A 25,423-nucleotide genomic window follows, 5' to 3' on the forward strand; every position below is an offset into this window, starting at 1 on the left:
TAAGGTCACATTATGAAAAAACTGAGTTACACAAAGCTCAAGCCATAGAATTTCTTGCTTGGGGGAGGAGAGGCAGAAACCTCATTCAAAAGTCAGATAGATGGCTCTGGTGAGAAAAGATTGGTAGTCATACCTCCAGGACAAGTCTACAACCTTCCCAAGTCTCAAACCAAGTTGTAGATTTTGGTAAGACAGCAACCCCTCTCAGGGACGGGCCAAACCAGTAAGGGAATCCATTTTACCACTGTATATGATTTAAAGGTCAAGGGCTGGGTACTGTCTTGAGAGAGAACCCATTGTTTAAAATTGAACTACCCTGGGCTCTAAGTAATCATGGCAACCACAAGCCAGGAAGCCTAAACTTAGCCTACCACAGTCCCAAAGTCAGAGACAACCTTATTGAGAAGCTGTGAAAGTGGGGGAGATAACCTAAAAACCGAAGTTGTTGTGACAAGAAAGAGTAACACTGGAGTTGGTAGCCTTCAGCCTAAGTCACCAGATGGATTGTATCCTGAAACCACTCTAATCTCTACCTATCACTGTGTAGCCCAAGAGCTCTGAGATGCAGCCCTCCAGGTAGGTGGTTAATACCTAGAAGCCCCTGAAAGTACAAAGATAGGTCCTTTCTCTACATTAATTTCAGGGCTGTGGTTCCTCCCCACACTTGGAAAGAGCTTGGGAAACATTCCCAAGGTAGATAGAGGATTAGCTGTCCTAGGGGTGGATAGCATGAGGAGTTTGGGGAAGGTGAGGGAACTTTTCTAACTCACAGAACCCAGAGCTCCCTGTGAGCGGTAGAGACCCCTGATATGTAGAAAAAGGAAGCAATCAAAGTGGAGAGAGCTCTGGGAAATGGGAAATGTCAGACACTTGTCAAATACAGACTTGATACAGTGTCACTGCAAGAAAGACAAAAGTCCACAAGTTCAACTGACCCTGCTCTACACTGTGTGCAATAGGAAGGCTCCAAGGCTCTGTGGCCCAGGAAAAAGCCATGCTAACATTCATTTTATGTAGTTCCTTAGGGTTCACCTTCATTTTTGTTATTACTACAGTTTAGTAGTCCTGCTTTATTGTATTAAAAATATTTATGCTTTTAATTCTTCCTTATGTGGTTATCTAATTACATTTAAGCACTTTTTCACTTTTATTGAGCAATCATTTCTATTTTCCTTTCCTTTAGCTTCTTTAAGGTTAGTAATGTTTTGGTTTTATTTTGAAGGTCATGTTTTTATTTTCCATTGCCCTGCTTAAATTACCTGCTTTGCTTTCTGCTTTTCCTATTGTTTCATTCTTTTCTTCTCCCCTATAACATTCTTTGCCCCTTCCCCTCTCTTTTTTTTATCTATTTAACCTCGACTCTCCTGTATTCCTTCCTTTCCCATCTCCTTCCTTTATTGTTCTTACTTATTATTTACATATTTATCTGAAATAACTTTTAGCTTCAGAGCACATTTGACATAGCTTTTTCAAGTTCTTTTTTTCCCTATTGGTGATGTAGTAAAGAACCTTAGTCAATTTTAAATGTATCTTTGTATCTTCTACATTTGGCTCTTACAGCAGCTTGTTTATAATCTGAGTGACATTGAGGACTGAGCTCTCAAGAAGAACAGAGAAGTATGAGGGGGATTGTTCAGTATAATACATAATAATATATACATTTCTGAGAGCTTAAAAATTAAAAATTTTATTGAAAAATAGACTTTTTAATAAGAAATTTCCCCAAAACTAGGTACATTGAAACAATTATATGTACAAATTGAGACCTAGAAAGATAGGAAACATGACAAAACAAGGGACCAAGGGTCTTCTAAAATGGAAGTTCTCAGTCTGTGTGTTATGACCCTTTTGGGGTATTGAATAACCCTTTCATAGGGGTCACCTAAGGCCATCAGAAAACACAGATATTTTCATTACAATTCATAACAGTAAAATTACAGTCACAAAGTACCAACAAAAATAATTTATGGCTGGGGGTCACCACAACATGAGGCACTTTTATAAAGGGTTGCGGCATCAGGAAGCTTGAGAACTGCTACTCTAAAAGATAGAACTTCTCAACTTAGCTCATCAGCTAGGGCTTAAATCTAATACAAGGAAGAAAGAATAGAGCAAACAATAATCTAGCCAACCAGAACAACAACCAGCAACATTCCTGGAGTTGGCAAACTATCTCCATAATAACCTTAAAATCGAATACCTCAACTTCCAACAAAGAGGAGCAAATTAGCTAATTTGATAAAGAAACAAGATCCAATAATCTAATGTCTCCAGAAAAATACCTTACTGGCAACGGTATCTACAGAGTTGGCATCCATCTATTAAGCAAATGGAAACCCCAAATAATCTGCTTAGCAACTCTAATACATGATAAAGTAGACTTCAAAATTAATATATCCAGAAGAAATAGGGAAAACCATCACATAGTAATAAGGAGAAACACACACACACACACACATACAGAGAGAGAGAAGACAGAGATTCATACACATTATATATACATATACTGAAGCTTCCAATGTACTAAAATAAGCAGTAATGATCATAACAGGTCAGATAAGAACTGACACAGTAAGACAAGAATAGTGGATAATTAAGGATTATAGTCTCATCTTTTAATAGGGCCTCCAAACTGAAAAGCATCAAGAAACTTCTGACTTAAACTACATCTTAGTCCAAAGGTACTCAAAAGGTATCTTCAGCATCCTGCAACCAAAAGATACAGAATAGAAATTATTTTGACAATCCATGGAATCCTCTCTAAAATATATTTCATTCTACAAAACTATATTAAAATGAACACATATACTAGAACCAAATAATTTTTATGTACTGTAAGAGTATATAGTGAGATAAAATGAGAAACCAACAGCCAGAAAATCCCAGAAACTACTCAAATACCTGGAGACTGAGGAATGCAATCTTAATAACCAGCAAGTTACTGAAATGATCAAGAATGACATTTAAAAGTTCCTCGAGTCAAATTCAAATGATGTCCAATTTATCATATCCTTCTGAATACAGGTAAAATAGCTCTAAGAGGAAACTTGTAACTATGAACATTACTTTAAATATAATCTGAAAGGCCTGATAAATAACCTAATGATGAACCCCTCAGATTTTAGGAAAACAACAACAAACCAAGTCCCCAAATAGTAGGTAGCAAATAATCAATGAAATGGAACCCTAAATAATCATACATAGAATCAGTCAAACAAAATTTAGTCCATTAAAAGGATATATAAAATTGATAAACCCTCAGCCAAAAGAAAGATCACAGAAAACAAAATTAATAAAGTTATGGATGGAAAATTAGTGTTATAAAAGAGTCCAAAGAAGTTCAAAGAATCATCAGGAAATACTTTGAAAGCCTAAATTTGAAAATTGAAAAATCTAAAAGGAATGGATAAATTGCTAGATATACAGGAATATGACCAAAATTAAATCAAGAAGCTATAAACATATCTACATTAAGCAATGTGATTATAGCAGTATCAAAAAGACCATCCACAAAGAAAATCCAAGTTTGAGACAAATTTACCGCTAAATCCTGTAGCTTGATAAAGGAGCTATGAACAGTAGTTCTTATCCAATTGTTTCACAACAAGAAAAGAAGGCACACTATGAAGCTTACCAAATGAAGGCAGTGTTACTATGACGCTCAAACAAGGTAAGCCACAGCAAACAGGAGAACAAAACATAATGACATACGAAACTCAACAGTTTGAACTCTAACTTAAAATGTTTATATCAATTTTTACTTTGAAAATGAACTAAGATGTTTTATCATCATCATCATTTTTTTTTAAAAAGTCTGTTTTTCAATATTTCCCCATTAAAGTCGTTCACTTGTCTAAGGTCATTGATGTCTTCCTTAGCCAGACTCCCAAAGTAGGTTTCCTATAGTGAGCTGGTGGCCTTTCCCTTGGCTCTTGGTTTCATTTCATTTGATTGCCTTGTAGTTCATTCAAGGAAGAAGCCATTGCCTCAGAGGTTTTCTGTGACAGGGCTCTTACTTGTCACACCTCCAGCATGTGGTGCTAATTGGATTGCATTTTTTTTGCAGAATCTGTGTGCACTGACTATGAATTCAGTGCAGCTGAGTAACAGCTCTTGGACAGAAACAAATGAAGCTGAGGGAGAAGTCAATCGTAAATCCTCAGTGGGAACGAAAGGGCAGCTTTTGGCAACCAGCTGTGTCACCACGATCTGAATGGAATGTGATGACGGTGAAGAGCCTGCACAGTGGGTGATGAAAATGATTAATTAATTGAAAAATGAGGGGGAAAAGGAAGAATGAAGTAGAGGGGTTGGCTTGGCAGGAATGGTGATGCTCTTCTTGTTACCATTGTGTCTAAAATCATCTTCTAGAATCTGATTCTATCGGCACTGTCACTAACCTTCCTGAGTTAAGAGTTATGAAACAGGGTAATATTAATGACTGGCACCATCACTGCCAACATGATGGTCATCCTTTTGGCCTGCAGGGTGGTTAGTAAGCCCATAATTGATGATGTATGTGAAAAGGTTTGGAGACGTTTCCAGATACTTAGCAAGCACCAATGCTTTTTACAGGAGCACAAACCAGGAAAGTGGCAGGGGGCAAAAGAACTGGATTTTTAAAAACACTATAAGGCTATAAACCAAGCCCTTGGGAAACAGCAGCTGGATTAAGAGTTCAAGGCCAGCCCGGGCTACCTGAGATTGTATCTTATAAAACAAGAACAAAAAAATAAGCAAAGCAAAACACTACAATGGAAGGAAAACATTAAAACATTTTTTTCAAATAAAAAGACACTTGTTGGGCATAGGGATGTTGGGCTGGACCACTGTGCAGATGCAAAATGAAGCCTGGACTATCCAGGTTCCAGAAGACCTATTCCGTGAGCTACGCTGTTCACAGTAATAGACACCAGCAGTCAAACAAAGCCAGTAGCCCCCATGATTTCTCCTGCTTGGCAGAACTGCTCCCAAAGGTGTTCTCCCTTTAGTGCCACCAATTTGTAAATTAGGCTCTGTGATACAAGAGCTTTCGAAGAAAGAAGCAGGGGTTGTAGGACTTACAGAAGAACATTCCGGATGAGTCAGATGGGATCAAATTAACAACATGAGAAGTTAAGAGGCCAGAGGACCATCTCTAGGTGGAGGCAAGAGAGACATCACAGAAGGGGAGATGAGAGCAAAAGAACAATGTGACCTTCATGGCTGCCTTTGAGGTGAAGTGGGACTGGGATGCCTCACTTTCAGAAGTCAAGACTGACTTCTCACCAGCAGCCTGCAAGGATGGTGACTTTGCCCCTCTAATGGCATCAACTGGGACTATGTCAGCAACCTAAAGAAGCCTGGATGCAGATTACCTTTCTAGTGGTCCAGATAAGAGCCCAGCTGACCTATGTGATTTTGGCCTTTGAAGACCTTGAGCAAGGAAATCAGTTGACAACCCAAACGTAGGATTTCTGAATTAGGTAAATAATTATATGTTGGTCTGTACAAAACAGCTTGAGGGATACAGTTAAGAGTTATGCAGATGCAGCTCTTAATTACAGTGTTAGTCTGACCTGCCCTAGAGGCCAGACTGTAGCTAGCCTGACTCCCAAGATTGTAAGATTGCCACCCCACAGGGAGTGCTCCCACCTCCCTGGCAGGGAGAACAGCCCATGTCTCTGTGCAAGAACACAGCGAATCCGAGCTCCCCTAGGCTGCTGTCACAAACACATTTCTGTCTCTATACAGCCAATCTCAGACTACAGCCACGCAAAGGAGAAAAACAGCCAGTGGGCCAGAAAGCATGAACCTCATGCTGGAATTCTCCATTCTGTCTCTGTGCTCCAGTTAGACCTATAATAAGCTGTTCACTCTCATCAAGCTTTAGTGCCATCATCTCCAAAATGGTCGCCAATTATGTGTTCTTTATGCTAATACTACTTTGTTGGTGGTGGAGGGGTTGGGCAATAGTTTTTGTGAGCATATCATTGTAAACGAATGTACTAAGGAATGTAATATGGTGCCGTGAGTATAGAATTTTCCACATACAGGGATGAGCTCTCAGACTCAGCTAGAGGCTGACTCATAGTATATCTGCCTAGTTTGCTAACCGAGTGAGATGCTGGGTGAGTGTGAATGACTAAGCTTGCCTGAGATGATGGTGCCCATCACGTAAGACAGTGTGAGTATTACTCGGGACAGTGAATGCCAATGCTTACACAATTCCTTGGATGTGCAAAGGGCCCCATTTAGTGCTGGCTCTTAGGAGAAAAAATGATGATGATGACAGAATTTTGAAGTAGAGAGTTCCCAGTAGAAACTCAAAGATTAACATTATCCCCTATATGCCAGGGTAGGGAGTCATCAGGCCCGTATCACATCTAACAACCATCTCCAAGGAGGAAAAGCTGAGATTTACTGACATGTTTATATTGGTGAAATTAGTTAACCAGAAAGCACTGCAGTCATCTCTTGGAATAAGCTTGCTGCTTACCTTCTCAAAGGTCTCCCTTGCCAGGAGATGGGTGGGAGGGAGAGTCCCACAAAGCCTTGGCTTAGTGGCTTAGCATTGATTTTGTTTGGATACATTGTTACTTTGTTCTGTTTATCCCATTTACTGAGCAAACACCCCCCTATAGATGGCACAGGCAAATCAATAAAGAGAAGATGGATTACCCACGTGGGCACGTCTGGTCTGAACACAAGTTTATACCTGAAAGACAAGGTAAGTTACTTTTGCAGAAATTTCTTTGGATGGTGAGTCTGGGGCTTTCCAGCCTTTGTGGCAGCTAAGGTTCTAGGAAAATGCCAGAAAAGCAACACAAGCAAATAGGCAGGCACTCCAGCTCTGGATGAATGGCATTCCCTGGAGGGTCTTAGAAAGCTTTCATGTAAACCTTAGGACCCTTAGGAGTGGGGATGACTCGAGGAAAGGCCACCTGCAAAGGACTTTCCTTACATCCGATGTGCTGGCCTGTTAAAGGCCTTTATAAATTATCTCAGTTTAGAAGCTGTAGGTGTATCCTGAAGGACAGAAGAAAATCTCTTTTCCTTTGATTCCCTCGAGCTGTAACTACCTACAGGAAGTCAATCAATACTAGTGACTTGACCAGACTGAATTTATGAAACAGGCCTTCCTTTTTAAAATTTTTAGTTTTGAGATTATGATATAGTTACAACATTTTTCCCTTTCCTTTCCTCCTTCCAAACCCTTCCATATACCCCTCCCCACTCTCCTTCAAATTCATGGCTTCTCTTTTTCACTAATTGTTATTGAATGCATATATCTATTTCTATATCTCTCTATACCTATATTCATATCATCTCCTGTTAATGCCTCATAATGTTACATGTATGTTCGTCTTCAGGGCTAACTATAAGGCATTGGACAACCAGTTGGTGTGCTCTTCCCTGGGAAAGAGCACCTCCCCCTCTCCCAGCATTCTTCAGCCGGCTCTAGTTCTTTGTGCAGGCAGGATTGAAGGTTCACAGGTATCCCCTATCCAGTTCAGTACGTGCATCGGTGTCTTCCTTGGTTAGCTCATGTCTGCGTGGTCATGTTGTTGAGACTTTATGGCTACAGCTTCTGACATTACTAGGAGACAGTCTCCCAGCAAGCACCTGGTCCTCTGGCTTTCATGCTTCCCCACCCCTCTTCCCACAATGCTCCCTGAGCTTAAGTGCAGGAGTGAAACCGGCCTTCTTTAGAGACACTTGCTTTCCCCTAGATCAGCATATTACAGACTTGCGTTTCTATCAGTGCATTTGGAGAGATGATATGATAGAAAGAAAATGGATGAGCTCTTGGTGGTAGGTTTTCTTAGCAGAGGTAGCTCACTGGCCTTTTCTGCTGGAAGTGAAGTCCTCCTGTAATGCCAACAGACAATAGGAGGCTCATGTTTCTTTTTCCTCTGAGAACTGGGTCCTCTTCATTCACAGCATCTCTATGGATAGGAATTAGATATCTTTGGAAGCTAATGCCATTCTTTTAGGTCACGGGGATCCTATTTGGAGCATAGACTACATACCTTCTAGACGATTCCAAGGGACTCTGGAACATTTACATGTATTAAAATTTAATAGTAGGGATGGAAAAATACAAGCCATTTCTCATTCTGTTTGTATACCCATCTGATATGATTGTAATGAACAGAGTCTGTAATGTAGAGGGCCCACCATTCCTTCTGTTCAGTATAGCAGAGGATAAACTCAGGCAGAAGGCTCAAAGTGGGGGTAGGGCAAAGGAGAGTTATGACATTTTCACTATAATTGCCCACAATAATTACATTTGTTACTTTGTAATATTTTCTGAAGATTGTTTTCCAGGATCATTTTATCCTAGGGAAAAAAACATCAAGGAAAAGATGATAAATTCTCCCCCTTTATTAGATAGATAATTTATAAAGCCTGTAAACCTGCCTAGAGATTAGAATCAAAGCAGTGGTTAATAGACCAGGTACACGGACTAAAAGGGCATTAATTACAGATCTATGAGTCTAAACTACATGAGTGTGTTTATGGGAGTTGGGTGAGTTTTTGAAATAAAGGTATCTGTGAAAAGATGTTTTATTCTTGCTAAAAAATACTTTAGACTTTTTGATATGTTTATTCTTAAAGGAGATAGATTGGGTTGGAGAGTCCCTCCATGGGCTAATATGATAAAATATAATTTACATAGAGGAAATTAAACAATAGATTGAATAACCACAGGAGAATTTCAGAACATTGAAAGTCAAGTGTTTTGTTACTGGGGTGCTATTAATATCACCAGTGGCAGCTGTTCCTCTGTACTTGAATTTGAGAGTAAGCTACAAGAGGTGGATTCTCTTCATCACCTCAATTAGTCTATCCTGGGAAGAGTTGCTGAGTAAAATATATATCACACTTCCTTTTTAACTGCACTTCAAATGAGCCGGTAGACACCTGGCTTTGGAAAGTCCTGTTGCATCAGTGGTGTCCAAAACCAAACACTTCATAGCAGCACAGAAGATTTCTCTCCAGAGAGCCTTGCCCAATCAATGTGACATTCCATCATAATTGGAGTTTCTTTTATTCTGGCACAATCTTCCAGTATATTCCATTGCCCCAGTTCTCCCAAGACAGTAGTTTCTGCATGGAATATCAACTTTTTCCACCTAGAAAACATTTATTAAGCCATTCTTCTAGCTCTGGAAGCAAGCTCATATCCACTCAAACTATCCTTCACACTTGCAGAACATGTGTTTGTTCATAAATGAAATATCCTCTGCTTCCCTCCTGTTGACTCCTTCTCTAAGTCCTGGTCTTTCTTTCTCCATCTTCTGGATTGCTTATCAACACTGAAGTGAACACTAATTGCTTCGGAAGCTTTCCTACTAGCTTCCGTACTATAACAATGAGTCCGAAAAAAAATGTTGCCTTTAGCAACTATGCGTTGTGTGCCAACAATCTCAAAACTTCGGAGACTGAAGTACAAGGATTTCTGCATGTTCTAGGTTATCATGAGCTACATAGTGAGTTCCAGGTCAGTCTGATTAGAGAGTGAAATTCTTAACCGAAAAAGATACGAGAAAAACATGGCTCTTGCCTAGCATCACCAGCATCATTTAACATTTAAGAAAAATGTAATTCATCAACTGCATCTAGACTTGTTGAATCAGAAATCCTGAGGATGGACCCAGCCATCTGCATTTTTAACAGCTGTTGAATAATCCTGAGGCATAATGGAGAACACCATTCCACAGAGACTGCTACTATGGTCATTATTAATGAATTATAAATGTGCTAAATAGATTCTCTTTTATCACTGCCCATGAGAAACTGAAGGATGTACACCTCTATAGAAACTTGTCTCTAGTCTTGTTGAAATCACCTGCCCTCCATTCTCCTTCTGTTTCCAGAGTGTTACATCCATCCTCTTCTGTCTTTTCTCATCCCCATAATGCATATTTTAAAAAGAATTTGCCACTGGATCTTTTCTCTTGACTCTTTACATCTTTCTTAGGAAATCCCATACATTCTCCTGGCCAGTGTTGTGGCTTCTATGCGACTGACATCCTGTTGGATTATCTAACTTTACTTTCTATTTGGATGGCTTCACCATCAGTCAGTTCCAGTGGTCTTCAGGACACCAAATGCCCTTGAAATCTACTGAACCATAATGCAGAATTATTGAAGGAAACCATCATCTTCCTCATCACACACAGGTACCTGGTGGATCTCCACTCTTTTACTGTATTTTTCCTACTTGTAAGTAGGGAAATGTCCTTCTCAACTCTTAATTTTCAAACACCTGTGAAATGCTAACCCGTTACCCTAAAATTACAACATTTTAGCTACTTTGCTTTTTTTGGTGTATAAATTTAGTTTTTGGTCTATTTAGGAGGCAGAACTATGATTAAAAATGTAGGCTAAAGAGAAAATGAGAAAATGGATAGAAGGAAGAAGAGAGGGAGAATGTGAAATAGTGGGAAAACGAGAGAGAGTGAGAGTGCGAGAGAGTGAGAGAGAGAGAGAGAGAGAGAGAGAGAGAGAGACTATTATAGCTTATTTTAAAGATTTTTCTAGTCATCAGAGCTACTGCCATGGGTGTCCTTATTTCCAGCATGTTTAAATATGAACCAGATGACCACAAAGCAGAGGTTTAAGAATATCATGAATGTGATATCAACATCTAACTGAGGTTTGAGATTCTGTTTCCTTTTGCCATCATTTATGTCTTTATTACCCACCCACCTTTCATTGTTATGAAAATATTTCAGTCAATAGTCAGTGTCTCTCATTTTTACCCAGACTGGTTACTCCTCCTCCTCTTCTTCCTCCTCCTCTTCTTCCTCCTCCTCCTTTTCTTTCTCCTCTTCCCCTCCTCCTCCTCCTTTTCTTCTTTCTCCTCTTCCCATCCTCCTCCTCCCTTCTCCTCTTTCTTTTCTTGTTTTCTCCTCCTCCTCCTCATCATCATCCTCCTCATCCTCATCCTTCTTTTGTGGCCATCTTTCCTCCTACCTGACTCCTCTTGTACATGTATAAGATTTATGAATTCGTCTAGCCCACAAATTAGGTACTAGATGCTGAAAATGTGGAATCGAGAATTCTATCCTTGGCTTTCCAGACTATCTCAGTGAGGAGATGGGAATGCCTACCATAGATTATAGCATGAGGTGATGGGGATAAAGGGTACCAATGGGAGAAAAGAAAGAGGCATCTTTGACTTACTCAAAAAGTCCAATCATGGGAGCAGGGTTTTTTGAGGACCAGTTATATATTATCTTGGTGAGAGTAAATAAAATACTATCCAGAAGGAACACTCAGCAACAATATGTAAATCCAAGCTGGCATAATACATTAATATAGGCAGAAAAAAAGAGGCAAGAGATAAATGAAGACAGTGTATCCAGGTCTATGTTTAAGCCAAGCCTTTTGACTTCATTTTGGCCAAGAAAGACAATTTGAAAGGAGTCGCAACAGAGTTTGGAATAGGAAATCATCTACGATAGGCAGGAGATAATTAAAACCCAGAATGACAGTGGGAGTGAAGAGCACCAAAAGGATTCTAGAAGTAACCTGGAGCAGCAATGCAGAATTCAAGATGCTGATTAGAGAAGTACAGCTTCCAGTATGACCCTGAGGTGTAAGTCACACGGTTATACACATAGTGGCACATATATGGAGACTCTATGGAATATAAATGATTACTTGGCAAGTAAAATCAGGACTTGCCAGAATTAGAAGACTATTCATTAGTGGAAACAAGAACGAAGTGAGATATGAAGTGGATAAAATTTCAGAAGGTGGAAAGAAAGGATATTTCCACAGACATCCCAGATAGCAATCATTAACATGTCCTTTATGAACACAGGCTACATATGAAGTCCTCAGGAAACCCATGTGGTAGAAATGATGCAGTTTCATTTTATAGAGATGGAGGTAGAAGTGTGGGTAGGGCCTGGAAATCAGTGCTTTAAAATTCCCCAGGTAATTTTGATGCTGGCTGATATTTGAGAACTATGGGCATGAGCTGACATTTTGTGTGAGACTTCTACGAAAGACAATTGCACGGTGAAGCATAATCCAAGTCATGCTGAATGAAAGTACCTGACCTGCTGCCCAATGGAAGAGCTTCACAGAGAAATTATGAGAAACTGCAACATCTTAGGTTCTATAGAAGTTGCTTTTCTTGCCATACTCTATGATATATGTGTACTTGAGGACACTCACCAGTGTTACTTACCATCCCACAAAAAACCATAAACAGAGTATAAAGAATATACTATATATTACATATATTCTTTATGTTATATACAGACTATAAACAATGGATCTAAATACTGAATCTCACTTAATTGAATTATCTGAATGGTTTTTAGAGACACCCAAGGGATCCCCATTTAAGACACCAGCTCACTTTTAAGACTTGTAAGATCAATTAAAAATTTGAAGTTAGAGTCACCAACTGATCCCAAACTGAAGCCAAGTTGAGAATACCATTGGCATATCCCCCTTTTCCTTGGCTTCTAATAGAACAACAAGGAAAACAAGCTGTGGAAGGATACAAATGACAGTAAGGATAATGGACATCCAATGGATTCCTTCTTACACACAAAGAGCCATGAGAGCTCTGGAGTAAGGTACAATCTGAATATTGTATTAACCAAGCATCAGAGATACCAAGGGCAGAGGTACCATCTCCCTGGACAGAGGAGTAGCCGCCAACTTGGGAGACCATTTTCACTTCAAACTCTCAAATTACATATGCTGCAGTGAGGAACTTATGTGCAAAACAATAACTGAGGCTAGAATTTCTCTGATTGGCTGAGATTTGAACAATTGATTTTTCCAGACTAGGCTAAATGAATAACAACCTCAACACACCTGTGGATGGCATGTACTGCTCCCTGGGGTGCAGATGAAGGGGCAGACTCTGGAAAGGACATTTGTTTTGTATTTTTTTTTTTTTTTTTGGTTTGGTTTGGTTTTGTGTTTCAGGCTAATGTGAAAGGGTTCTTTTTGGAATGTGCATGGTAGTCATTCTCTTGTGTGACATCTTCCCAGGCTTGTTGCTCCTTGTCATTGTTAGGGTACAGCAGTCAGCAGACAACACCATCAGTACAGAGCATGCTACTAACCTGCTCATGAACTTGTACCGGCGGGGCAGGTAATAGATTTTTCTCCTGGAAGAACAGCAAAAATGAAGCCAGTCGAGAAGAAAACCCATCGTCAGTTACAGTTTGAACTAGCAAGGAAGGAAAGGAGATTGAAGATAGAAGCCTGTAAGAGCTGAAGAAGAAAAAAAAAAACTAAAGAGAGATTAACAGTGAGAAATGTAGTAGGGACACAGGGCATGCACTCTGAGTCATGAAACCCTCTCATTACTATAAACTTGCAGGGTACTTCTGGCCTACAGTACATGCGCAGGGAGATTAGTATTTTTGCATGCATTCAGTGGACATCCACTTTTGTCCAGTGAAACTCAGAGATGGACTAGGGGTAACATACACAATTTAACAGACACACTATTATATCAATGTAATATTTATATAGCAGTTTGGATTTCATGGTTTTGAGAGAGATATTAAAAACACATATATTTCATATCTAGTAAAAGAAGAGATTGCATCAATAGTCAACTATAAATACCCACATGGGCATCACCACCTGGCTGCTTATAGGTAAACTAAACAGGTAAAACCACAGGTCCTAGGAGGGGAAAAAAACAAGAACAGGGCACAATAAAGATGTCATATTGCTTCACTTTAGTTAATGTAAAATATTTAAGTGAGAATCCTGGGTGATTAAACCTAATCTCCTTCCCATAGTTCAGGTGTCTACTAAGTGATCAATCATGAAACTGAGGCAATTTATGTGTATGGTCACTTCCCTTTGTGCAAAGAGGGAATTTTATATATCAAAGACTATTTGCCACAGTTGGGTCAATAGTTGCAGAGAACACAAAGCCAGATGCCAGATGTTTGAGCCAGGTAAAGCATTGGGTTTTAGTAACCCATCTTCTGTATGGTTATCTATCTATCTATCTATCTATCTATCTATCTATCTATCTATCTATCTATCTATCTATCTATCTATACATCTACCTACCTGTCTATCTATCTGATTTTGTATGATACCACATGATGATATATATTTACAAACCTGTATACGAGTGAGACATAAGCTTTAGACTTTAGTTAATAATATGCTAATATTGGTCTGTTAACTGCAATGCACACACTAGTACGAGATGTTGGTAAGAAACCTGTAGAAGGTGGGTATGTGAGAGGCACTGTGCTCTGTCCCCACCTTCTTTAAACTTCTCAAAAACACTCTATTATGTTCAAACCACAAAGTTATGGACACATAGATACTTAAGAAGCAGATTTATTTAAAATTTCTTGTAAGAAACCCACTTTTCCATTTCATTTTATGATTGTAGAGTGAATCTAAACCTGAGATTTAGAAGTACTGGCTACCAAGAGTTACAGATTACATAAGGTTCTTAGAATGTTTGAGTTCAGCTGAACTAAATATCTGTATATGTTCCAACAATGATCTCAGGCTAGAGCCACATGTGAAAATGGAGGGCAAGACACACCCATGAAGGTTTGCATGCATTGGGTTATAATGGGCAATATTAGGCTTGGGTAAAATCATATCAATATTAATGAGGCCCATTACTGGCACACATAAGAGCATTTTCTCCTTGAATTGTTTTCCTGTTGGAGTTTCTACCTATGAGGGTAGATTATTACTCCAATTCATTTTCATCCTCCTGCTTGAGTCATAGACTCCTGATGCTGTGTAAGAAACCTCTTCATGATCCGTGAGGCTGCACTTCTCTGCCATGAAATGTACATGCAATATGTTTCCATGATAGTCAGGCCAGGCCTGTTAGATGTGAAGTCCTTCCAAGTAATGGGAGGTTTGACTTTGAATTAACATCATATAGGTTTCTGTCTCTTTATGTTCTTTATCATGGAGGTGTGTTCTTGATAAAAAGACTAAGTTTTAGACTGGAGAAGGGATATCAGTTTCTATCAAAATGTAATTAAAGTGCTTTTACCCCTTTTTATTTTTAAGCATAATATGGTATCAGTTTATATTATATATATTTCATTATATATAACATATAATACATAGAATATATATAAAATGACAGTTAAGTCATTGTTAAATAGCAGGATTTAATTATTTTAGCATAGCAGCTTTTGGCACAAAAATTGTTTCTCTTTTCTTCTTATTGTGTATTTGCATGTGCATATATATGTGTGTATGTATGTATATATATATATGTATATATATGTGTGTGTGTGTGCCTGTGCATATGAGTATGTGTGTATGCATGTATGCATGTGTATCTGTATATGTGTATGTATATGCTTGTATGCATATGCATATGTGGGTCCTTGACTTCCCAGATTTCCTTCTCAACATTAAATACAGAAGTAAATTATAAGACCAGAATTACACTTAATCTATTTTGTGGATTTTGCTTACAGGAAAACAGATGCTGGAAACTCTAGCCTACATTTTGACTTGATATTAGGACATAAAGACCAAAGACAAAAAAAAAAAAAAAAAAAAAAGATGTTCTGAAACATATATTATGGCTTATTTATGGAAATTGGAAATTATCCTTCAGTAGGATCTATAAACCTGCAAATCTATCTCCTCTCTCTCTCTCTCCCCCTCCCTCTCTCTCTCTAGCTCTCTCTCCTTTCTCCCTGCTCCCTCTCCCCATTCTGAGCTTAGCAGACTGCCAGTTTCTATGACATTCACAGCCCATGAAGAGGAATTTCATAGAGTTGATAGCATCTTGCCTAATTCTTGTCATCTGTGTTGGTCTTACTGGCAAGCTGAAAAGCCAAAGTACTGAACACAGGTCACTCCTGAGCTATCCCTGGCACCAAGTCATTCTGCCCTTGAGCAGATTCCCTTGGTGAGTCCCCTCTCTCCTGCACCCTACTCTCTCAAGCACATCCTTGCCCTGTAGTTTCAGGCTTATTATCTCATTTTGTTTTTATCTAGCAAATGAAGATCACATTTCCTTAACCAATAATGAAATAAGGATAGCCACCATCAGATGAAGGTAAATTTATCCTTTTAAACAACCTAACAATCTACACAAAGTATTCACTCTAATTATTTGTACAGAATTTATGACTTGTTAATTTTAAAAATGGGTTATTTTCAGAAGATTGTATTTTGTGGAATTTCTTGAAAAACAGATCTTTAACTTTTTTTCCAGGAAGGGACTGATCAGTAAACACCATGGTACATAGTGTCTAGCTGTTCAAAGCCAGGATACATAGAAATTCTAGAAATGACTTGTTCAAAATGCAAATGCTACTTGGAAATGCTCCTTGGTAGCAGGAAGGAGTCACTGTGGGCGTGAAGGTTTATTTGCATTTTCTAAACATTAGGAAAATTTTCTGCCATAATGGCTTTTTCAACCTGCACCATGATTTTATTTGTTCCAGGAGAGAATGTCATTAGGTTTATAAGAGAGAGAGAGAGAGAGAGAGAGAGAGAGAAAGAAAGAACAAGCAAGCAGTGGGGGTAACACATTTACACCTACCTGAAAGGCATCCGTACATTCATTTGCTCTGCATATCTTCCAAGGACTTCCCATGGGGCATGCAACTTCACAAAGATAATGTCACTATTTATTAGAGAGGACTGAAACAGAAAAAAGAAACTAAATTGAAAGGTATATCCAAGCCTCCCATGCTTAAGTGCAGCAGGAACTTGAAATATATGAACTTGGAATTTATAATTTGGGGCATTCTTTGGCAATACACTACTAGTCCCATAAAGTATGCACATATTCATTCAACAAACATCCCCCTGTATCAAGTGCTGGAGACTCAGCTGTGAATAAAAGAAGAAAGATCTATGCTTACACTCCTCATAAATATTTAAAAGAAACATATGCCAAAACAGGTTTAAATTCAGGGAGTAGGGAATACTCTGAAGATAAAGTAGTCGGATAAAGACCTACACATACTACTTTAGATAAGGGGTCAAGAAAAGGCCTCTCTGCAGAGGGAGCCTGAGCTGAGACCTGAAGGAGGCATAGGAACCATCAGGAAAGAGAGTGTGGGATGAGTGCCAAGGTCAGGAGCTCAGAAATTACTTGGTATATTCAAAGGAAAGGCCTGAGGTGTGTGACCTTTGAGGAGTGGGATTAGAGGCTGGAAAAGCCAGCAGATGAGAGTATACCATTCTTCTTAAGCTGTTGGATCTCATGCTTAGAACATAGGGAAGCCATCTTGACTTTTAGAGTTCAAAGATCACTGTAGCTTCTTTGTATAGAATAAATTATAAGGGAGAGATTTAGCAAAAGGAAAAGAGAGTCAGGAGATGGCTCAGTGGATAAAGCTCTTGCCACACAAACATGAGAACTGGAGTTTGTGGCTCCAGAACCTACATAAAAGACAGATTGGTGTGAGCCAGTTGTAATCCCAGCACAGTGGGGGCAGAGATGAGTCTGTGAGGTCCATATTGAGAGATCTAGAAGTAGAAATCCATCAAGGAACACACCTGATGGCAACCTTCAGGCTCTGCACATGCTCCTACACAGGTGAACCCACACACATGCAAACTCTCATCCAAACATGCACATACACCACACACACTCTCTCCCCAAAGAGTAAAGAAAAAGTACTCACAGCCGACAAGATGAAATCAAAAGTTGGTGAGAGAGTCTGGAGATCGAGGCAGCAAGGAGACATGAGATTTAAAGCTGAGCTGGTTTCAGGCAGCCCTTTCTCAAGGCCTCTATGTCTTGGGAATGTCATACCAAAAGTCCATGTTAGGCTTTAAATCATTGGATTACTTAGATGGGGAATTAAACTAGAATTTCACGCCCTCAAAAGCATCCCACAAGTTTTGGTCTTTACCTTGGGTAAGAAGGATGTGAATGACCAATGGCAAAAATCTTTCCTTGGGCCTTGCCCCCCCCCCCATAAGGCAGAGGAAAGTAGTATAAAGATGTAAGAAATACAGTGATCTAAACAGTCTAAATGTGTAAGATTGTCACCTGTTTACCTACATCCTCCCTATGCATGCTGCATGCCATTTCCAGGTATTAAAAATAATTCAAGAATGTTAGCTTTAACAGGTCTGCCTAACTCTCTCTGCCAACAGTTAAGCCTCCAAGATAACACCCAGGCCTTGAACACTGCCCAGATTTCCCTCATCTGCCCATACCCTGGTTCTAATAAGATGTCTTTGGATCCTGAATTCCTTATCCATGCTTCTAACTTCCCTAACTCCCTGTGCTAATAGGTCAGCAGTCCCCAGACCACCAGCCTCAGGTCCATGCTACCGTTCAACCAACTTGAAATGTGCAAACCCAGAAACAGTTTGAAAATCCAAGATAAGATGTCCTCTCCAAAAAGTATCAATCCCATAATAATGGGCCCTAATGAGAATGACCTGGAAGGACTTCTAGACAAGAGTTCAAAAGAGTGATAATAACTACATTCAGACAACTCAAAGTGGACAAAATCTAAGGCATGGGTGAACTGAGGAAGTCCACATAAGACATGAGACCAGAAACCATTGAAGAGAAGTGCTGAAGAAAAGTCAACCCATAACGCGATGCTGGGAACAAAAAACCAAAGAGCCAAATAAAATCCTCAGTGAGAAGAAAGAGTCAGCCATAGAATAAATAGGCCATTAGAATGCTGAGTATGTGGTCTGCAAGACAAGGCAGAGTCATTTGAACCAGTGATAAATTTATAAAAATCTAGAGGCAAAAGTTGGGCAAGCATTGGGAAACCATGAGAAGATATAACCTTTGGTTGACATGCATAGACAAAGGGGTAGAATGTCATACCAAAAGCACATAAAAGACTTTCAGTACAATCAAGGAGGAAAATGGCCACACTTAGAGAAGACAGATCCCCACCTGGGTGTACCTAGGTTCTGCCCACAGAATCAGAAAAGAATCTTCTCATGATGTGCTGTAATTAAAGGGCTAAAGGCACAGGAAAAAGGATGGATATTATAAGCCGGAAAGAGGGAAAGATCAAGCCCCTTAGGCCCCACAAATAGTATCTGATTAAGAAACAGAAACTTTTAAAGCCAGAAAGCCCTGGTAAGACATATGTCATGTCCTAAAAGATCACAGCTGTCAACACAGGTATTATATCCAGCAAACCCATCTATTGAAAATGAAGGGGAGATAAAAACAGATTAAAGGAATTTATGACCACTAAGACAGCTCTACACTGGAATACTTCAGTCTGAAGAAAAAGATGAACACAGAGACAATAATAAATAAATAAATGCCAGGACAGTTAACCAAAGGAGAGCCAAGAAAACAATACAAAATCAACCAAATAACAGGAGTTGTTAACACACACAACTTTCATTAATAACACTGCATATCAATGATCTCATTTCCCCAAATAAAATGACCCAGACTAACAGATTGGGTCAGAAGACAGGATCTACCTTTTTCCTGTCTCCAAGAGGCACAACACACCCTCTTCATTTAACCTTAGGTGAAGGGAGTGGAAAAAGGTATTCCAAGCAAATGGAACTAGGAAACCAGCAGGCATACCTATCCTAATATCTGACAAAATGGAGGTGAGGAGAGGGAATACTGAGATTTATTTATATTTATTAGAGAGAGCGAGAGAACGAGAGAGAGAGTGAGTGAGTGTGTGTGTGTGTGAGAGAGAGAAGGGGGGGTACTGTATGGCTTAACCCAAAGCAAGGACATATAAGAGAAAAGGCCTAAAACAAACAAACAAACAAACAAACAAACAAACAAAAATAAAACAGCCGGGTGTGGTGGTACACACCTTTAATCCCAGCACTTGGGAGGCAGAGGCAGGCGGATTTCTGAGTTCGAGGCCAGCCTGGTCTACAAAGTGAGTTCCAGGACAGCCAGGGCTATACAGAGAAATCCTATCTCAAAGAGAGAGAGAGAGAGAGAGAGAGAGAGAGAGAGAGAGAGAGAGAGAGAGAGAGAAAGAGCCTATAGAAACCCTCTATTTAATGAGCTAATTTCAAAATACAACTTAGAAAAGAAGAGTTTGAACAGAATTGACATTCATGGGTTATGTAACTTCCGGAAGACAAGAGTTACTAAAATGAAAGATACAGTACAAGACATAGGAATGGCTCTCTAGTAGTTATTGGCTAGGCCAGCCCCCAAGATCTCCAGAACAGCACAGGTTACTGCTATTGTATGACACAATAAGACCCTATACTGAAGACACCTCACCCTTGGCTGTAGGATACAGAAACATAAGTCTCAAACTGATCAGAAAAACCTTCTCCCTACTTTCATAGTGTTGAAAGGGGCCATGAAAGCTGCCAGGGTGGAAAAGAGATTAGTGGTCTCACCCAGCTCTGGACCATACTCCAATGCTGTCTTGCATCAGATGAGCCTCCTGATTCAATAGGCATTGTTTCCTGATTGGATGTGAGCCACTGCACAGGAGATAATTTCATGCCTGATACTATAACCCTGGTCCACGGAGGTCACAGGTCCTAGAGTAGAACCTGTTACTGTTACTTTGTTAAGTGGCCATGCTGTCAGTTTGTCTTCAAGTATTTATGTGCATTGACCTGTGCAGCCCTCCACTGTGGTCAGAGAAAAATCTTTCTTCAGTGGACAGCAGTCAGTAGAGACAAATGGTCAAAGCACTGTGAATAAGAGACTAGATGCTCAGCCCTAAATGGGACATCTGTACTAAAATATCACCACCACTGAAGCCTGGGGAACTCTGGGAAAGAGGAGGCAGAAAGAATATTAAGAGTCAAAGGATGGGGAGGTATGCTATGATATACTGTCTTCTGGGCACAACACAGCTATCACAATCAAGCATGCATAGCAGCTATGGTTACCTGTACATGACCTACATAAGATTAAGCTGGCCACAATCATGGCATAAATGGTGTAGATGAGTTTTAGGCCTTAACACATACTAAGGAGGAATTAGCAGTGGAAAGTAGCTGGGGAGGGAGGATCATTGTTTTTTTTTTTGTTTGGTTTTTTTTTTTTTTTTTGAGACCACTGGAAGGACTCCCATGTTCCAGTGGATGACCCTACACCTATTCACATACAGTCAGCACTAACTGGACCTAGTGGGTTGTAAAAAAAAAATGACAGGAAGTGGGTAGGGGCATGTTGGGAGAACATGAAAGAAATTAGAAGGGGAAATGGTGTGTGGAATGATCATATTTAATATGTATATACAATTCTCAAAAATAACAAGAAGTTTTAAAAAGAATGTCAATGTTTTAGTAGTAGTAAGAAACAGAAGCTCAATTTTATGTTCTCTCTGGGACAAATCTTTACTCCAGGGAGATAAATATTTTACCAGGGCAGGGCACGGGATCTCTTGGAATGGGAATTACAAATGATTGTGCACCATGTGAATGATAGTGTTCTCTGGACCTTCAGTGCAATGCTGAAATTCACAAGAAGGAAGGGCCAGTACCCATTTTCATAGTGGCAGAGAGAGGATATCTGAAAAATTCAACTTTTTGAATATTCAGACTAAAGAGAGGTTTTGTTTTCTAACTTGGAACAAGCAAGCGCCTGAGTCTGGAGCTCCCGAGGACATGGAGTGTCTCTGTCACTGTGCCTGTGGCAATGTGTGGTGTCATGGGATCGTCTGGCCCTATTTTTATGAGGCACAAATGTTCCCTGTATAATGTGAGTCTTGACCAGTGCAGAAGAGTGCTGTGAATCTTGGGGAGCTGGAAGTCACTATTGATGAAGTGACTTTAGGAGCTGACATAGCTGGTCACCATAGATAAGGAGCCTGCTCAAAGTGTGGCAAGCAAGCCAGTGATCTTTTACACTCCATTCTCCTTATGCAGATCTGCAAACTGAGTAGTCAGAGGAATGTGAATGAGCTCATGAATTGTGCTGCTCATATGGGACAGACAGAAGTATGTACGGAATGGATGCTCATGTTCTTCCCTCACTCTTTCCATCTCTGTGTCTGTCTCCATGTCTTTCTGTTTCTGTCTTTGTCTGTTTTTGTGTCTCTGTCTCCCCTGCCCTCTCTCTCCAGACCTGATCTATGCATGGTTGTGGTGCACTTACGATTCTCAGGAGCGTAACTTTAGGAACTGACATAGCTGGTCATTGTAGATAAGGAACCTGCTCAAAGTGTGGCAAGCCCCCAATCCTTTACACTCCATTCTCCTCATGTAAATTTGCAAACCAAATAGCTTTTTGAACTTTTGAAAAGATTACTTTTGTTTTCCAATATACAGTGTACTTCCAAAGTTATAACACATATAAAAGATCATAACTGAATGATCGAACTTCCCAAAACATTGGTCTTTTGTTTATTTTAAATACACAGTTCTGAGTCTGGGATGATTTTTGTGCTATCCTCACTTGGATTGTGTGTGTGTGTGTGTGTGTGTGTGTGTGTATGTGCACTCGCATGTGCATTGCTATATAGGTGGTCCCAAACCTCCTATATATCCTAGGCTAGCCTTGAATTTGAGATCTTCCTGCATCTGTTTCCCAAGGGCTAGAGTTAAATAGGTATCATCATGCTTCTATCACTTAGAGGTTTAATTGGCATAGCAAAATTCATTATGTGTATAGTTGTGTCTTAAACGTCTCTTCAATGCTCATGTGTTGAACGATCTCATGTGTTGAAGGTTCCCGTATGTTGAAGGCTCCCATGTGTTGAAGGCTCCCATATGTTGAAGGCTGCCATGTGTTGAAGGCTCTAATGTTTTGAAGACTGCCATGTGAGCTGAATTCCCATGTGTTGAAGGATCTCATGTGTTGAAGGCTCCCATGTGTTAAAGGTACCCACGTGCAGAAGTCTCCTATGTATTGAAGGCTCCCATGTATACCAGGCTCCATGTGTTGAAGGCTTTTCACCAGTTTACAGGGATACTAGAAAGTGTTGGACTTTTAGAAGGTAGACCCCATTGCAAAGAAGTTATGTCACAGGAGAGGCTTTAAACTCTTTGTTAGAAACCTGCCTCTTTCTGTTTTGTTTTTCCTTTCTGGTCACTGTGTGGTAAACATCTTTGATCTACCATGTTCTTGTGGCAGACCCTAAAAGCTAACGAGCCAGTGTGGCCTGGACTAAACCCTTTGAAGTGGTGAGCTAAAAGTCACCTTTCCTCTTTTATAAGTTTCTCTCAGGAAATGAGCACACTAGCTCAAAGCTAGGTCTCCTGTAAGATTATTTTTCCACCTTCCTATAAAAGAGTAAAAATTTGAAATACAGGAAAGCAATACATGGAATGCAATTGATTTATATAATATGATAAACACACAATCTGACAAACCCTTATTTAAAGAACAATATATGTTTAGAGCATACTTTCTCCATGGCTTTGCCCTGATGGCTAGTTTTGCACAAAATAAACAAGCCAGTAGAAAAACAACTACATTGGAACCTATACAAATGCATGCATTAAAATATCCCACTCAAATAGCATCATTAATGCCACACTTTGGGGAGTGAAAAAGCCAAGTTCTTTACTGAAACATTTGCTTTGTTTACTAGGATTCCAATGTGGTATGCTCATGATGTTTTACGGGGAACTGTAGCTTATTTTTACTTATCTTCCTTGATATTAAAATAACTCTTACTCATAGTGCTTTGTTCTGTCAAAGAACATTCATATGTTACTTTGGTTTATTCATACACAAGCTCATGGGAGAAGCAGGTCAACTGACTCATGAACACACAGTTGTCTGCAGATACAGTTGACTCATGCCCACAGTCCTAGGTGCCTTTGTGAACGTCACCTAGTAGCTTCTTAAAGCCACACATTCTCAGATTCTTGCTGCTATTAGCTTATATAAGATAAGATCTTATATAAGATTATCTTAGATAAGATAATCACAGAATATCCCACTTTAGAAATCAAAGCAACAAAGAATCGAAGGACACTTACTCATGATAGGTGTGATGGAAACTTAAGCTACCAATGAACCAAAATTGGACTGGGACTCTTACATTTATTTTGATCATTTTGAGAAAAATGTTGATCAGTTCCCAAGAATGATGAATACCTGTTTGTGGGTTATGTATAATTGTGTGTGTGTGAATGTAATCTCTTTACATGATCATGGGGAAAATTTAGTGCATGGAGTTTATTATTTGTGTTCAACTAGTCAAACAGTAACTAATGAGGCTGACTGGAACGGCATACTCTGAGCTCCATCCCTGAATAATAAATGCAGAACGGTTAACTGGTAATTATAGGACTCATACATCACTCTTTTCTCTCCTGCTGAATGATTGTGCTGCCATTTCAAATAGGTCCCTCCTTGTTATTAAGTGTCCCTTGCCACATAAATCTAAACATGCAAGTTGTCAGAGTGAATAGAAGTAAAAATGAGTCATGTCATTAAAATTCTGCAATAAATGTTCCTTAGGGTAGAACCTTGGTGAAAACAGAAATGATAGTTTAGTGACAATGGGAAGCAGATGCCGAGACAAACAACTGGAGAAATTATCAAGGAGCATAGGAACTACCTGTAACAGAAATAGATAAAATACCCATTCCTTTCTTTCATTGAACAGGAAAATATTTAGTATCTTCTAAATAGTAGATTCTAACAATAAAAATTATGCAAATCACATATTAGCCTCAGGATGTAAGAATTTCATAAATGAAGGCAAAATAGAGCAAGATGAGAAGAAAGTAAATAAATGAATCCATATAGCATGATCTAACACATGTGATCTGACTCTCAAAGAGAGTCACTTTCTATAACTCCTGATATCATCACAAAGAAATTAGGGGGAAATGTTTGAAAACAGAGGTACAGAAGTAAGGAATGGAGGCCATGAATAGATTGTGGACTTGGACCTTCTGAAAATGCCTGTCTCAAAATGCTCATGGAAAGGTATCTTATAGAACATTTGATAAATGAGTCTGGAGCCTCCTTCCAGGAAAAGGCTGAACCAGAGACACAAAGAGCCGCTAGGATAAGATGGGATTTTTAAGCTTTCTTGAAGTTACTGCACAAGAGAGCCTAAGTACAGAGCTGCATGTGAGGCTACACTACAGAAGTTACATGGCAATGTAGATTCTGATGTTTGACAGCAGAGATCCACACTATCCCCTACTTGATCTATGACCCACACTACTTCCCACCAGCTCTGTGACCCACACTACCCCCTACTAGCTCTGCAATCCATACTACTTCCCACCAGTTCTGTGATCCACACTACCTCCTCCCAGATCTGTGATCCTCGTAAACTCCTGAACTTCTCTGTGTCTCTGTCTTGTTCAGCAGCTAAAGAGGAATTCATAGAAATGCCTATTTGACTGCATTATATTAAATGATGTTAATACAGGTGAGTTTCTGGCAGAATATGTAATCCTTTCTTAGCTAATAATACTAATGATGAGAAGAAAATGCTATTTTAGATAGTATAGTGTGAATCAGCTTTTGGACAGCATGGTATTTAAACAGAGATCTAAAGAAAGAGTTGAAGACATTTGT

At 39.4% G+C, this 25,423-nt stretch overlaps 1 protein-coding gene across 6 annotated transcripts in view; it reads right to left on the reverse strand.

The window, feature by feature from the left end:
- The window catches only part of Ano4 (anoctamin 4), a 408,979-nt gene that overhangs the window by 129,201 nt on the left and 254,355 nt on the right, over positions 1 to 25,423 (reverse strand). For 4 of the 6 annotated variants that reach the window (XM_029482964.2, XM_021174227.3, XM_029482962.2 and 1 more), the window contains 2 exons: positions 16,532 to 16,632; positions 13,086 to 13,130 (listed from right to left, as the gene is read on the reverse strand). In XM_029482964.2, coding sequence (XP_029338824.1) covers positions 13,086 to 13,130; positions 16,532 to 16,632 — 146 coding nt within the window. Of the gene's footprint in view, positions 1 to 13,085; positions 13,237 to 16,531; positions 16,633 to 25,423 lie in introns of those variants that run through there. The other 2 variants (XM_029482967.2, XM_029482966.2) reach the window with 2 other exon arrangements.

The sequence above is a fragment of the Mus caroli genome, unplaced genomic scaffold (genome assembly GCF_978045245.1).
Source record: "Mus caroli unplaced genomic scaffold, Mus_caroli_1 scaffold_9, whole genome shotgun sequence".
NCBI classification, from domain to species: Eukaryota; Metazoa; Chordata; class Mammalia; order Rodentia; family Muridae; genus Mus; species Mus caroli.